The following is a 14,974-nucleotide window of genomic DNA, read 5'->3' as shown; positions in this document are numbered from 1 at the left end:
TAAGGGAAATCAACGTTACCATGGAAAGCCAAGAAGAGACCAGTCCCTGATGACACTGAATCAGTGAGCCCTGAGTTACTATTTATTGATTAGGTTTTCCCAGACAAAAGCATAGTCTGTCCTCCTTGAAACCCTCCTCTCTTGGCTTTTCTCCCCCTCAAACCCTCCAGCCCACAGCACTAGGGGTCTAACCCAGGGCTTCTTGCATAAGCTCTACCATGGAGCTACAGATCTAGTACCCCTTCTCCCTTGATTTTCTAAACATCACTCTTTTGTCTACTTCTCAAAAGTTACTACTCCATCCCTGGCCTCCCTTCTTCCTCTGCCTACTCCTTACATTTTGGTGTCCTCCAAGGTTTGTTGTGATCTTTTCTACTCAAAATACATGCTCACCTGGAATAATTTCAGCTCACTGTAGCTTTCTCTTGACACATCAAAAGTGAGCCTCCACCTGGGTGTGGTGGCACACACCTGTAATCCCAGCAGTTTGGGAGGCTGAGGCAGGAGGATAACAAGTTCCAGGCCAGCCTCAGCAACTTAGCAAGACCCTGTCTCAAAATAAAAAATAAAAGGGTCTGGGAGTATAATTCAGTGGCTAAGTGTCCCTGGGTTCAATCCCCGGTACAAAAAAATAAGTGAGCTACCAGCTGGAGTACCACTGCTGATATGCCCCAGGTTCATTCACCTGATTAAAATTCCTGTCTTTCAAAACTAAATTAAAATGTCCCCTCTGTGAAGCCTTCCCTGAAGTCCTCAGGGATTCCTTATCCTTTTTTTTTTTTAACAACAAGGAACCCTTCTCAAAATAATGCTTCTAATTGCATAAAATACTAATTACATTAAAATAATCATATTTTAAGACTCAAACTCGTAATACAGTAATATGTGCTTGTTTACTAGCCTATTAAAGATCTAGATTTTAACTAATTTTGACATAGTGATAAGCACGAATGGTATTTTGAGATCTGCAACAACTGTAACATAAGAAAATGTCTGTGACTTGCACAGGTACTGTGACTTCTATTGATGACAGGTACCTGCAGTGGTTTATTGCTATAGGAGCTTGTTTAATCAATGGTCCCCAATCAACCAGCCCTCTCCATGTCCATGCCCTTGTATAGTCCTGTACCATATCAACTCTGGACATGGCTTGACAACAGCAAATGTGATGCAGATAAGTGTTTGTGTATTAGGACCTGCCCTCCTAGAGCCTCATGAGAAAGCCCATAGGAGGCACATGGAGGGGCACAAAGCCTCCGTACACTGGGGCAAGGCCACCTTTCAGTTAAGCTACTAGCAGAACTGCCCAGCCAAACCAGATTCTGAGAATTAGTAAATCATATTAAGGCACTGATTTGCAATGGTTCATTATCCAACAACAGATAACTAAAATGAATAGCCATAATCATAACTGAAGGAAATGCTCATTACTGACGGAGACTGATAAAAATAAAAATTTTTCCCTCTAACAGTTTAGGGAACCCATGAGCTCTAGCTACAGACCATTTGAGGAGTTGAGGACCCAAGGTTAAGAACCCCCAGTTAGGGCAAATAGGCCCAACTCTCCTTTTTACTACCATACTTACATTGTTGATACCAACACAGTTTAGCTGATTATAGCATACCCATCATCCTTGTAATCCTGTAACACAGCCGAGTTCCCAGTATTTAACAAGTGTTTAACATAATTTATAAAATGAATGCAAGTTGATTATGGGATCTGTATTCCTGACCCAACTGAGCTGCCTAAAACAAGTAAAAGCAAATACTCAGATGGCAATTCTATGTGTTAAGGCCTTTTCCATGTGCTTTCCACATACCAACTTACTCCTTCTAACAACCCTATGAGTTGTAAGTTATTACCCTAATTTCACCAACAGGAAAACTTGGAAAGTAGAATCCATGCTCTGATTTTATAGCCATTACTAGAATGTGTCCAAAGCACACTACAGCTCAATGAAACTTTTAAATTAGTAGCACAATTTCCAGACTTCATTAGCACTATTTTATGGATACTGTTTCTTGAAGACTCAATTCTGTAGATAAGTTTCCGTCAGCATGGGATTTGTTTTTTATACTGAAAATATGCTTTTTTAAAAAAGATGGCAGAATAGGGACTTTATGCTAAAAGGCAGGTTTTTCAAAATAACCTTCACTATATGAGTAGATTTCTTTCAAAGCACACGACTTCAAAGAAAACGTAAGAGGATCGACTTGTCCATATCAATACTGCTTGCTGAGGAGTTGAGCAAAGCTCCAGCTTCCCTCCACGTGCATCCATTTCATGCCAGCCTCCCCCACAACCTCGAGCAGCTTTTCCGAAGGTGACCCTCCCCCACCCACATTCCAGGTTCTGAAACCTGACTCTTCCAAGCAACCAAAGCCACGAACCCTGCAGTGTCCTCAACTGGCCTCACCTACCCACGATCCCAAGAGTGCACCGGGAAGGTGGGTACTTTGGGGGAAGCCACAACTTTTCAAAGTGTTTTATTCACGACTATGACCCAAAGGGCCAACCCCACCCACCCCAGGGTCTCACGCCTCCGCCCGGCAGACGCACGCTGCCCAAGAAGACCGGTGAATGAACCAAGGGGCCGGGACGCAGCCGGCTCGGAGGCGGGAAAAGCCCAGGGATGAGACGGGCCTGGTCCCCGGAGAGGCCCCACGAGAACGTGGGGAGGTCTCCGGGCGGCCGGGAGGGGGCGATGACAGCTGTGACCCGGCTCCAAGATCTCACCTTGAACATGTCGCTGGCAACGGCGGCTCCGGCAGGGTCACCCCGGCCTCGGCCCCGCCCACTATAGAAAGGCAACTACGGAGGCCCGTTAGGGCCCAGATTCCTACACCGCACACGGACTGCCCTACGGTTGACAACGGTACAACCACCTTGATCCGCGAAGGCTTGGTTCAACCACCCTTGGCTAAAAGTAGCCTTGTTGAGCTGCAGCGCGTCGCGCCTGGGGCGTCCCTCCTGGAGTCTCCGCCTCTGCGCTAGCTGTTGCTAGGCGGCAGTGTGGGCTGCACGCGGGGGCACGAGAAGGGAGGCGCTGGGAATTTGCCTTCGCGGCCACGATTGGGCGCTCCACCGTGTGGGTTAGGAATCCTGTACGCGGAGGCGGCCGGCTGAGGGCGCTCGTCGGACCTCGAGAAGCTTCGAAAGCCTCCCAGCCGGAAGTCGTTGATCAGGGCCTGGATTTACCTCACAAAAGGTTTTTTGGGATTTTTACCGTGGGCTGGACATTTCTCAGGGTTTAAATTTAAACTTATTTGCCACGTGCTTTAGTCGCGAAAGGTTCTAACATTCTTTATTCTCTTTAAGATATTTACGTGGAAGTTCCTCCCTGGGACTCAAATATTTGTCCCTTAATACTTGTAGAAGTAAGTAATAATAGGAATAATTATTAACAAGAATATCAAGCACTAATACAGCACTATGTGCGCAGCTCTGATCAAAGCTTGTTACACATACTCATCTAACCCAAGTAGATGGGCAAGATTACTATTCCCAATCTATAGATGAAGAAGCTGAGGCACAGTGAAGTCATTTATTGATTCAAATCCACAAAGAGAGAGAATGCGAAACCAGGGTCCAAACCCAGGTAGTGTGCCTTTGAAACCTGTACTCAGACTAAACAACTTTTATACTCTCTAAATAATAAGGGAATGTTTCATTCTGTATTTCCATCCTAATCAGATAGAAAATGGAAGTCCCATCCATATGGACATCTGAAAGATTTTGGGATTTGGGCAGTGTCATGTCACTGCCTACCAGCCAAATGCTACTAGGAAACAACTGTATTTGAAGAAGTTGAGGTTTCTCATTGCTGCTAGAAAAACACACATCTGGGGGAAGGTGGCGCATTTCAGTAAGAAGGTGTTAGAAACATTTTAGGATTTGGGCTTTGGTTGGGTGATTTGGGGGCAAGTTCAAGAAACCAGAGCTTTGCTTTGCATTAGGCTCTGTTGGGAAGTGGGGGTAACAGCGAGGCCCAGCTATGGGTGCTAGGCTAACTCTCAGATGTTAGGACTGCTTTTCTCAAGAATATTGTATATTCTAAAAATCATCCCCATCCCTAAGAAGAAATATTGAATAGATTCTGAAGGCTCTGCATCAATAATGTAACATTATACATAGAAGTGTGAAGCATAGTGATAAATTAGAGCAGGTGTTCTAAATTCAAGGGATATGTGAACTTGGGGGAAAATGACAATTTCATTTTTACTAACCTCTAACTGAACTTTAGCATTTCTTTCAATTGTAGTGTAGGCAACAACCCACAGTAGTATTAACAGTACCTCTGACTTTGTCATCAGTAGAAAGCACAGATATTTTCATACCATGTTGCAATCATGGCAGACATCTCAAAATATCATTTATGCTCATTAATACTTCAAAAGTACAATAGCTATTAGATTTGTTATTTAATGTATAAATAAGACACAAACATTACTATAATTTTGCTTTTAAAATGTTTTCATGATGTGACTAAGAATTTGGGAGCTGCATCCAAATTGGAGTAATGCTTCAAAAACTAAAAAAGTTAGAGGCAGAATCAGGTAATTTACAATACACCCTCTTGCTTTACCAATGAGGGAGTTGAACATGAAGAGTTACATGATTTGCCTAAAGTCTTATGGCTATTTGCTAAATGTAGGATGAAAAGTTTTCAGACAAATTTGTAAAACCTCTTCACTCTGCTAGGCACCAGTTATCAAAGTGCCTCCTTCTGGGTGCAGTTGTCATACCTGTAATCCTGGCCACTCAGAAGGCTGAGGCAGGAGGATCACAAGTTCAAAACCAGCCTTAGCAAACTAGCAAGGGCCTAAGCAATTTATCGAGACCCTATCTCTAAATAAAAAATAAAAAGGGCTACGGATGTGGCTCAGCGGTTAAGTGCCTCTGGGTTCAATCCCTGGTTAAAAAAAAAAAAGTGCCTCCTGCCCTCAACAGGATTTCTGGGTGATAATAGGAGAGTGATAAGACTGAATTATTGCTCTAAAAAGTTAACTCTAGCTGTAGTGTAAAGAATGAACACAAGGAGAAAGAGACTAGAGACAAAGACCAGTTAGAAGACTGTGGGGAGAGCCATTTGTCTTTCCCACATACCAAATAATATTTTTAGTACACAAAACAATGTAAAACATAAGCAACATTAAGAGATCCATGATGCCTTCCTTTTTAAAGAATTCTCTAATTAGCACAACAATTTTAGCATGAGTCAAGTCCAAGGAGTATAATAATATGGATTATGACCTCGAAAGCTTAATTTAGCCTTTAGTCCCAACTGCTAAAGAGGCTGAGGCAGGAGGATCTCAAGTTCAAGGCCAGCCTGGGCGACTTAGCTAGACCCTGTCACAAAATTTTTAAAAGTTTACAAGGGCTGAGGATGTAGCTCAGTGGTAAAATGCCACTAGGTTCAATTCCAGTCCCAAAAATAAATTAAAAAGGCTTAATTTTTGTAATTTCAGATTACTTCATCATAAGGAAAATGAGTCATTCCTCAAATGCAGCAGACACCCGTATTCCAAAATCAGATAATCAACAGCCAAGAAAAGGCCACAAAGCACATTTTCTAAATGTTGCAAAGGCAAAACGACTGTAAGTACCCATCTTTTGCCTTGTGTCATTCTTCACAAATGGACAGTTTCCAAACTTATCCATATTTACCCAGATAACTTCAAACAATTCTTGTGTAAATTAAAATTTTTCAAAAAAGTGTTTTAGTTGTTGAAGGACCTTTATTTTATTTATTTCTGTGTGGCGCTGATTATCGAACTCGGTGCCTCACGCAGGCGCCCTACCACTGTGCTACAACCCCAGCCCAAGTTTTTCATGTTTTAAGATTATTGTCAAGTTGAATGACAATAATTATAGCATTTTATAATTTACAAAGCAGGTTAACACACATCTATTTGATCCTGATACAACCTTATGAAACAGTTTTATTATTATATATTTTTAATATTTTGGGTTTTAGTTGAAGTTGGACACAATATCTTTATTTTATTTTTATGTGGTGCTGAGGATGGAACCCTGTGCCCTGCACGTGCTAGGCCAGTGCTCTACTGCTGAACCACAACCCCAGCCCCTTATTATTATATTTTATAAATGAGGAATAAACAACTAGTAGAAGATAAGTGACTTGCAGAAAGTTAAACTAATAAATGGTATCAACTAGTATTCAAAGGTTTGTTTCCATACTTCAGGTCTTCTCTGCATCTTGTATTCTGCATTTTGCCAGTCAATGGTGACATTAAACAGTCTAATTAGAAGGCTATGGGTAAATTCACTTGTCTTTCCAATATAGCACATATTCTAGTACACAAAGAATGTAAACTGTAAGCAGCATTAAGAGTCTCTCTCTGGGGCTGGGTTTGTTGCTCAGTGGTAAAGCGCTCGCCTCACACATGGGAGACCCTGGATTTAATCCTCAGCACCACATAAAAATAAATAAAATAAAGGTATTGTGCCCAACTACAAGTAAAAAATAAATATTAAAAAAGAGTCCCTCTCTGCACATGGCTCTATCATGGATAATGATGGGGTGGGAGGATATTATATAGGAAGACCCTCACAATCAGCCAGTGCTGGGATATGATTAATAGAGAATAATTGTCTGACTTGACTAGGATTAGCCTAGTTGGTTCAAGCAAATATTGGAGAAGGGAGTTTCTTTTTCTAGAGTGTAGTTATCAGCTCCCAGAAGAGACCTGGGCCTCCTGTAACTTCAGCTAGTCCACATTCCATTTTCATTCCACCTGAACCAGTTGGACAGTTTTAAAGAACTGTAACCAAATCATTTTAGGAACCAAGCTTATCTCTTCACAATTCTTATTTATTATATGCCTCTTTTGGGGTATTTGAGATCAAACTCAGGGCCTTACACATAGTAGACAAGTGCTATATCACTGAACTACACCCCCAGCCCTATGTATTATATGTGTCTTAATGATAAATTTATGATATATTTGCCTAAAATGATAAGGTTTTTACCAGGACTTTTCTTTTTAATCTCAAGGGAGATATTCTCAAGTATGCATGTCTTCATTCTGACTAGATTCTACAAATTACCAGTTCCATTTCTTGTGTCCAAATGTCCCTCATTAAGTCGTTCTTAGCATGGAAGATTAAGAGATATAGGAGAAATAAACATAAATTGAGAGTTTTCCAAGACTTTACAAAAATTAAAACTTATGTCATATATATTAACCTCTTTTTTTCTTCTCATAATTGATAGAGAAATTTCAGCTCGGAAAATACAGAAATCTTGGTTCACTTATATGGACAAAGTAATATTTCAACTCCTAAAACATACAGTTTGTGCAGCGGTATGTATTTTTTTTCTTTTACAGAATTACCCAGCTAAAATATCTGTTAACTAAAGATAGAATAAATAATCTTCTTTATCTCTTTCATTTTGATCTAATAACATTGCATAGGGTCCTGAAATTGCTTCTTTTGTTAGCTACAAATGAATATTTCTGGATTTATTTTTAATATGGATGACTATTATTTCTTTTTCTGAAGTAAAAATACTGTCTTTTTTAAAAATTTTATTCCTTATTTGAAAGCATGAGACAGAATACTTCCAACAATTAAAAAATTTCTGAATTAAGCATGCACAAGACCGAGTTCAATCCCCAATGCTGTTAAAAAAAAAGTAATTTTTTAAATGCTGAATTAGGGGGCTGAGGGTATGACTAAGTGGTAGAGCCCATGCATAGCATGTGGGAGACCCTAGTTTCAATCCCTAGCACCAAAGCAAACCAAACCAAACCAAACTCTGAACTAAAAATGCCCTTACCTTCCATGCAGGAATTTTGTTTCTTTTTTAAATTTTTTTTATTTGCTCAAATTAGTTATACATGACAGTAGAATGCATTTTCACACATCATACATAAATTGACTGTAACTTTTTATTTTTCTGGTTGTACATGATGTAGAATTACAGCAGTTATGTAATCATATATATATACATAGGACAATAATGTACAATTCTAGTATCCTTCCTACCCCCTTACCCCCTCCCCTCCTTCATTCCCCTCTGCCTTTTGTTCTATGGGATTGGCTTATTTCACTTAGCATTATATTCTCCAGCTCCATCCATTTACTGGCAAATGCCATAATTTCATTCTTCTTTAAGGCTGAGTAATATTCCATTGTGTATATATACCACAGTTTCTTTATCCATTCATCTGTTGAAGGGTACCTAGGTAGGTTCCATGGTTTAGCTATTGTGAATTGAGCTGTTATAAACATTGATGTGGCTGCATTACTATAGTATGCTGATTTTAAGTTCTTTGAATATAAACCAAGGAGTGAGATAACTGGGTCAAATAGTGGTTCCATTCTAAGCTTTCTCAGGAATCTCTGTACTGCTTTCCAGAGTGGTTGGACCAATTTGCAGTCCCACCAGCAATGTATGAGTGGACCTTTTTCCCCACATCCTCATTAACACTTATCATTGCTTATATTCTTGATAATTGCTATTCTGACTAGAGTGAGATGAAATCTTAGTGTAGTTGTGATTTACATTTCTCTAATTGCTAATGATGTTGAACATTTTTTTCATATATTTGTTGATTGACTGTATTCCTCTGTGAAATGTCTGTTCATTCCTTAACCCATTTATTGAGTTATTTGGTTTTTTGGTGTTAAGTTTTTTGAATTGTTTAGATATCCTGGAGATTAATGCTCTATCTGAGGTGAAGGTGGCAAAGATTTTCTCCCATTCTATAGGCTCTCTCGTCATGATCTTGCTGTGAAGAAGCTTTTTAGTTTGATTCCATCCTATTTATTGATCCCTGTTTTCACTTCTTGCACTTTAGGAGTCTTGTTAAGGAAGTCAGGTCCTAAGCCAACATGATAGAAATTTGGGCCTACTTTTTCTTCTATTAGACACAGGGTTTCTGTTCTAGTGCCTAAGTCCTAGAACAGAAATCCACTTACAGTTTTGTGCAGGGTGAGAGATAGGGTTTTAATTGCATTTTGCTATATATGGATTCCAGTTTTCCTAGAACTATTTGTTGAAGATACTATCTTTTCTCCAATATATATTTTTAGTGCCTTTGTCTAGTATGAGATAACTGTATTTATGTGGGTTTGTCTCTGTGTCTTCTATTCTATACCATTGATTTACATGTCTGTTTTGGTGTCAATATCATGGTGTTTTTTGTTACTATAGTTCTGTAGTATAAAGGTCTGATATTGTAATGCCTTCTGCTTCACTTTTATTGCTAAGGATTGCTTTGCTATTCTGGGTTTCTTATTTTTCCAAATGAATTTCATGATTGCTTTTTATTTCTATGAAGAATGTCATTGGAATTTTAATAGAAATTGCGTTAAATCGGTATAACGCTTTTGGTAGTATGGCCATTTTGACAATGTTAATTCAGCCTTTCCAGGAACGTGGGAGCTCTTTCTAGCTTCTAAAGTCTTCTTCAATTTCTTTCTTTTGTGTTCTGTAGTTTAGATTGTAGAGGTCTTTCACCTCTTGTCATATTGATTCCCAAATATTTTATTTTTTGAGGCTATTGTGATTGGAGTAGTTTTCCTAATTTCTCTTTCAGTGGATTCATCACTGATGTATAGGAACACATTTGGTTTAAGGGTGTGAATTTTATATCCTGCTACTTTGCTGAATTCATTTATTAGTTCTAGAAATTTTCTGGTGTCATTTTTTGGGTCTTCTAAATATAGAATCATGTCATTGGCACATAGTAATAGTTTGAATTCTTCTTTTCCTATCCGTATCCCTTTAATTTCTTTCTTTTGTCTAATTGTTCTGACTAGGGTTCAAGGACTATGTTGAATAAAAGTGGTGAAAGGGGGCATCCCTGTCTTGTTTCAGTTTTTAGAGGGAATGCCTCCTCCATTTAGAATGCTCTTCTCCATTTAGAATGATGTTGGCATTGTATTTGGCATATATAGCTTTTACAATGTTGAGGTATGTTCCTTCTATCTCTAGTTTTTCTAGTGTTTTGAACATGAAGCGGTGCTATATTTTGTCAAATTTTTTTTGCACCTATTGAGATGATCATATGATTCTTTAAGTCTATTGACGTGATAAATTACATTTATTGATTTTCATATGTTTAACCAACCTTCCATCCCTGGGATTAACTCCACTTGATCATGGTACACTATCTTTTTTTTATATATAAATAAATCCCACTGACTTTTTTTTTAAATAGACCTTTATTTTATTTATTTTTTTAATGTGGTGTTGAGGATCGAACTCAGTGCCTTGTGCATGCAGAGCAAGCACTCTACCAACTGAGCTATATCCCAAGCCCCTACACTATCTTTTAAATATGTTTTTGTAAGTGATTTGCCAGAATTTCATTGAGAATTTTTGCATCTATGTTCATCAGGGATATTGGTCTGAAGTTTTCTTTCCTTAATATGTCTTTATCTGGTTTTGTTATCAGTATGATACTAGCTTCATAGAATGAGTTGAGAAGGGTTTCCTCCTTTTCTATTCATGGAATAATTTGAGGAGTAGTGGTGTTAATTCTTCTTTGAAGGTCTTGTAGAATTTGGCTGAGAATCCATCTGGTCCTGGGCTTTTCTTAATTGGTAGGCTTTTTGTGTGTGTGTATTATTATTATTATTATTATTATTATTATTATTATTATTATTTTACGAAAGTTTATTAAATTTACAACAGACTCCAACATAACACTTCATTCTAGCTATAGGTGGCAAAAGATGTTACAGCAGGGATCCAGATGTCTAAATAGGAATGGAATAAACGGTCACAATCATTTCAGGCACAAGAATCGGCTTACTTTTTGCCAGATTTCTTAATTCCACCTGTGGCCAGGGGGGTCTTCGCTTTTAGCTCCTCAAGTTTCTTCTGCTCCTCTTTTTGTTTCTGTTTGAAAGCCTTATCTTCCTCATCCATCTCCTTGCTTCTTAGGTTGTTTCAGAGGCTTCTTCTTGCCACCTTCCCGGCCGGACATGGCTCCTGCCGCCCCTACCCCAGACCTTGCTCCTCAATTGGTAGGTTTTGATGGCATCTTCTCTTTCATTGCTTGAAATTGGCCTGTTTAAATTGTGTATGTCTTCCTGATTCTGTTTGGGTAGGGAAGCCAGGTGGGTTTCTGTGACCAGTATTCCCCTCTGTAAATCTCTTTCCATTTCTCCTGGTCACTTAGGTACACTCTCTGTCATACTGCTGTATGAGTTTGCCTATCTTGTTTTTCAGGTCAGACTTTGGTCTGCCAGTAATTGGCTTCCCCAGCTGCTAGCCCCTTGTGTTACAGCTACAAAATGGTTCCTTCTGCTGTCCTCTGTGCACATTGCCAAGAGAGATGGAGCTTTCCTCCCATTCTTGGATACTGTGCAGCACAGCTCACTGTTTTCTCGAGCAGTGTCTGATCTCTAAACTCTCTGTACCCCAACATGCCTCAGGCTTCCTGAGAATGGGGGTTCCTTTAATTCCTTTATTGCTTTACTGTGTTCACATAGGGACTGTTATCGTTTGTGTCTTCAGCCACTGTCATGGCTATGGGGCTGATCCCCATTATTTTATTATACAAGATCTCCTGAGTCCCTGATCTGTTTTGAGTGACCAATATTAAATTCCAGTAAAGTCCTCCTAATTCTTTTTTTTATATTTATTTTTTAGTTTTTTAGGTGGATACAATATTTTTATTTATTTATTTTTATGTGGTGCTGAGGATTGAACCCAGTGCATCATGCATGCTAAGCAAACACTCTACCACTGAGTGGTAGAGTAGCCCTGCTCCCCCCACCCCAGTCTTGATCATTCATCCACCTTGCTAAAAAGCTGCCTGTTTGCTTTTCTTGGTTCATGCCACTGAGCCACTAGGGAAACAACCCCTCTATTCCCCCATCTTGCCCCTAGGAATTTCACTTCTTTTTGTTATTGTTTTGTTTTGGTACTGGGGATTGAACTCAGGGGCACTCAACCACTGAACCACATCCTCATCCCTTTTTTTATATTTTATTTAGAGCCAGAGTCTCACTGAGTTGCTTAGCGCCTTACTTTTTGCTGAGGCTGGCTTTGAACTCATGATCCTGCTGTCTCAGCATCCGGAGCTACTGGGATTACAGGCATGTACCACCGTGCCTGGCAGAATTTCACTTCTAAGAGTCCATTCTGTGATATATGTACAACTTCATTGCAGCATTGATTATAATAGCAAAGAAAATGAACCACATAATGTCCATTGATAGATTGTAGATTAAATAAGTGTTGCTGTTTTCATAGTGTTAAACCTTACAGCATTAAAATATTCTGCAATAGAAAAATAACCAGCATAGCTTGATAGTGAAAAAGTCAAGTCAGAAGAGTATGAAGAGTATAATCCTATTTGAGTAAAAAACAGAAACAGATGCATATCCTTAATCCCCCCCTATGTAAACAACTTTGGCAACCCTAGTTGCCAAATACTCTCCTAATAAAAGAACCAATGGGGCTAGGGATGTGACTCAGTGTTAAAGAGCTTGCCTAGCGCGTGTGAGATGCTGGGTTCAATCCTTAGCACAACATAAAATTAAATAAATAAATGAAGGTATTGTGTCCAACTACAACTAAAAAAATATTTTAAAAAGAAGAACCCATAATTCCAGTAGTTTACTATTAGTGATAGTCATATTACAGGAAATTTTAGCAGTGAAAAAAATAAATTCTGAGCAGTGTGTACACTTCTTCACCCTCTGATTCACGGACCCATTTATGAGGTCAGTAAAAATAGAACATCCCAAAGAAAACCCACCCAAGTGAACTCTTGACATTTCAGGCTCATTGTCCATTGTCTTTGTATACAGATCATGTTTTAAGTATTATATTACAGGTTTCCTCATAATTTTATACTCTTAGCAACAGAAAGAAGAAAATAAATTCTTTTTTCATCTGTTATTCAAATGCTTCAAGTCAATACTTTACATTAATAATGCTTGGTCTTATTAAAAGCCCTTTATTATACATTTTTATATGATTATCATAGGTATAAAGATTGAGTGGGGTTGTTTAGGATAAATAGTGGGAATTTTAGAGTTAAACAGATCAAAGTTTAAATTCTGGCTTCCCTATTTGCTATCTGCATGCTGTTGTGTAAGTTACATAAACTCCCTAGGCCTCAGCTTTCTCATTTGTAAAATGGAGTGATAATATATTTTTTAATTATTTTATTTATTCTTTTTAGATATATATGACAGTAGAGTGTATTTTGACATATTATACATACATGGAGGATAACTTATTCTAATTATTATCCCATTCTTGTGGTTGTACATGTTCTGGAGTTTCACTGATCGTGTATTCATATATGAACATAGGAAAGTTATGTCTGATTCATTCTAGTCTTTCCTATTCCCACCCTCACTTCCCTTTATTCCTTTTTTTTTTTTTTTTTTTTTTTGCTACCAGCGATTGAACTCCAGGGCACTCAACCACTGAGCCACATCCCCAGCCCTATTTTGTATTTTATTTAGAGACAGGGCCTCACCATTACTGAGGCGGGCTTTGAACTCTTGATCCTCCTGCCTCAGCCTCCCGAGCTGCTTGGATTACAGGTGTGTGCCACTGCACCCAGCTCCTTCATTCCCTTTTGTCTAATCCACTGAAGTTCTATTCTTTCCTCCCACTCCACCCCTTAGAGTGATAATATTCTAATAATATTGTTGTTGTAAGGATTAAATGAGATTTTTCATATATAAGGCATCTAACAAACTTTGTGGTACATGAAAGGTGCTTAAAAAGCTGGTAGCATTACTATTATCATCCTCATTTTTACAGCGATTCATTCAACATCAAATACTTGTTAAACATCTCATATGTTCCAGGCACTGTACTAGATGTTAGGGATATAGTGGTAAAGAAGAAAGACATTGTCCCTACCTTCATGTCACTTAAAGACTAGTAGGAGACATAGTCAAGTTTATAGGTAATTACAATAGATTGTGAAAAGTATTGTCATAGGGAAAGAATAATGCCTGTGATCTCAAAAAGGACACATACCCAAATTTGGATACCCAAAAGATTAAGTAACTGACTCCAAACTACACAGATGACAAAGTAGGAGCCAAGATAGGAGCACACCTCTTCAGAACTCCAAGCCCACTTCATCATGCTTCCTCTGTTATAGTCAGCAAATTAAATCTGGCTAGTGTGATACTTTTCATTTACAGTGCCATCATCTATTTCAGGAACATTATGTGACATATGAAATTCTGAAGAAAGTGAGCCCCTTAGAGGCTGAACTTATTAAAGATCCTAGCATGAAGTGTAAAGTCAGATTCAGGTAATGTGTCTATGCTGATTTCTCTCAAAGAATACTTAGTTAATAAGGAGAAATTTCAGAAATTAATTTTTTAAATCCTCATAACTTCCCAGGATATAATTACAATTTAAATGTGTTGTTTTTATTTGCATTTGTCATGTGAAGAAACTATGGCATAACTGTTTCACTAAAAGTTGTCATGAGGGTAGCACTCATCTCCCATTCAGTGTCCATTCTGACAGTATGAGAATAGTTGTGAGCACCCCAAAGTGCTGAGTCTCTCATCATCTTCAGTTCATTTCATTACTAGATTATTGTATGCTGTTGGCATAGCCTTTACCCTGTATTCAAGAGACTATATGAACTGTCTGAAGTACGGGGGGAGAAGTAATTGAGCCCCAAAACTGATGGTAAATGACTAATTTTTGGTCTTTATTTCAGATTTAGTGGTGAAAGGTTTCCACCTTTTATCGTTTTTAAAATTTTTCTGCATACTGAAGGTCGTGGTTACAAGTATTTCAGTGGAAAAAATTTATTACAGCCATCAAATGAGGTGATGTTTCCTGATATACATTTTATGTTAATTTATCTTCTTAACATCTATGTGGTGTCTGAATTGCATTCAAAGTGTACAGACTAAGTTATTTGGACATTAAACAGCCCACTGAGCAGTTAGCATTTTTTTAAAGCACCATGTTTCCAAGTATCTCCATTTATTAGC

The 14,974-nt window shown here is 38.5% G+C and overlaps 2 protein-coding genes and 1 pseudogene across 5 annotated transcripts in view; 1 reads left to right on the top strand and 2 right to left on the bottom strand.

Moving 5' to 3' along the window:
- The window catches only part of Apoo (apolipoprotein O), a 57,232-nt gene extending 54,275 nt beyond the window's left edge, over positions 1–2,957 (bottom strand). The window contains exon 1 of one of the 4 annotated variants that reach the window (XM_058572914.1): positions 2,738–2,957. In XM_058572914.1, the coding sequence (XP_058428897.1) occupies positions 2,738–2,746 (9 nt within the window). In that variant the 5' untranslated portion in view covers positions 2,747–2,957. The remainder of the gene's footprint in view (positions 1–2,737) is intronic. The other 3 variants (XM_046425312.2, XM_046425314.2, XM_046425313.2) reach the window with 3 other exon arrangements.
- Positions 2,385–14,974, top strand: part of CUNHXorf58 (chromosome unknown CXorf58 homolog) — a 31,067-nt gene continuing 18,477 nt past the window's right edge. Inside the window, exons 1-5 of the mRNA XM_058572913.1 lie at positions 2,385–2,448; positions 5,470–5,599; positions 7,239–7,329; positions 14,180–14,274; positions 14,695–14,806. Coding sequence (XP_058428896.1) covers positions 5,490–5,599; positions 7,239–7,329; positions 14,180–14,274; positions 14,695–14,806 — 408 coding nt within the window. The 5' untranslated portion in view covers positions 2,385–2,448; positions 5,470–5,489. The remainder of the gene's footprint in view (positions 2,449–5,469; positions 5,600–7,238; positions 7,330–14,179; positions 14,275–14,694; positions 14,807–14,974) is intronic.
- On the bottom strand, positions 10,633–10,965 carry LOC124079630 (translation machinery-associated protein 7-like; annotated as a pseudogene).

Source organism: Marmota monax, unplaced genomic scaffold (assembly GCF_021218885.2).
Source record: "Marmota monax isolate L192 unplaced genomic scaffold, Marmota_monax_Labrador192_F-V1.1 WCK01_AAM20220418_F8-fsc00075, whole genome shotgun sequence".
Lineage (NCBI taxonomy): Eukaryota > Metazoa > Chordata > Mammalia > Rodentia > Sciuridae > Marmota > Marmota monax.
The sequence above is the reverse complement of the archived record's forward strand: the minus strand, read 5'-3'. Positions and strand labels throughout refer to the sequence as shown.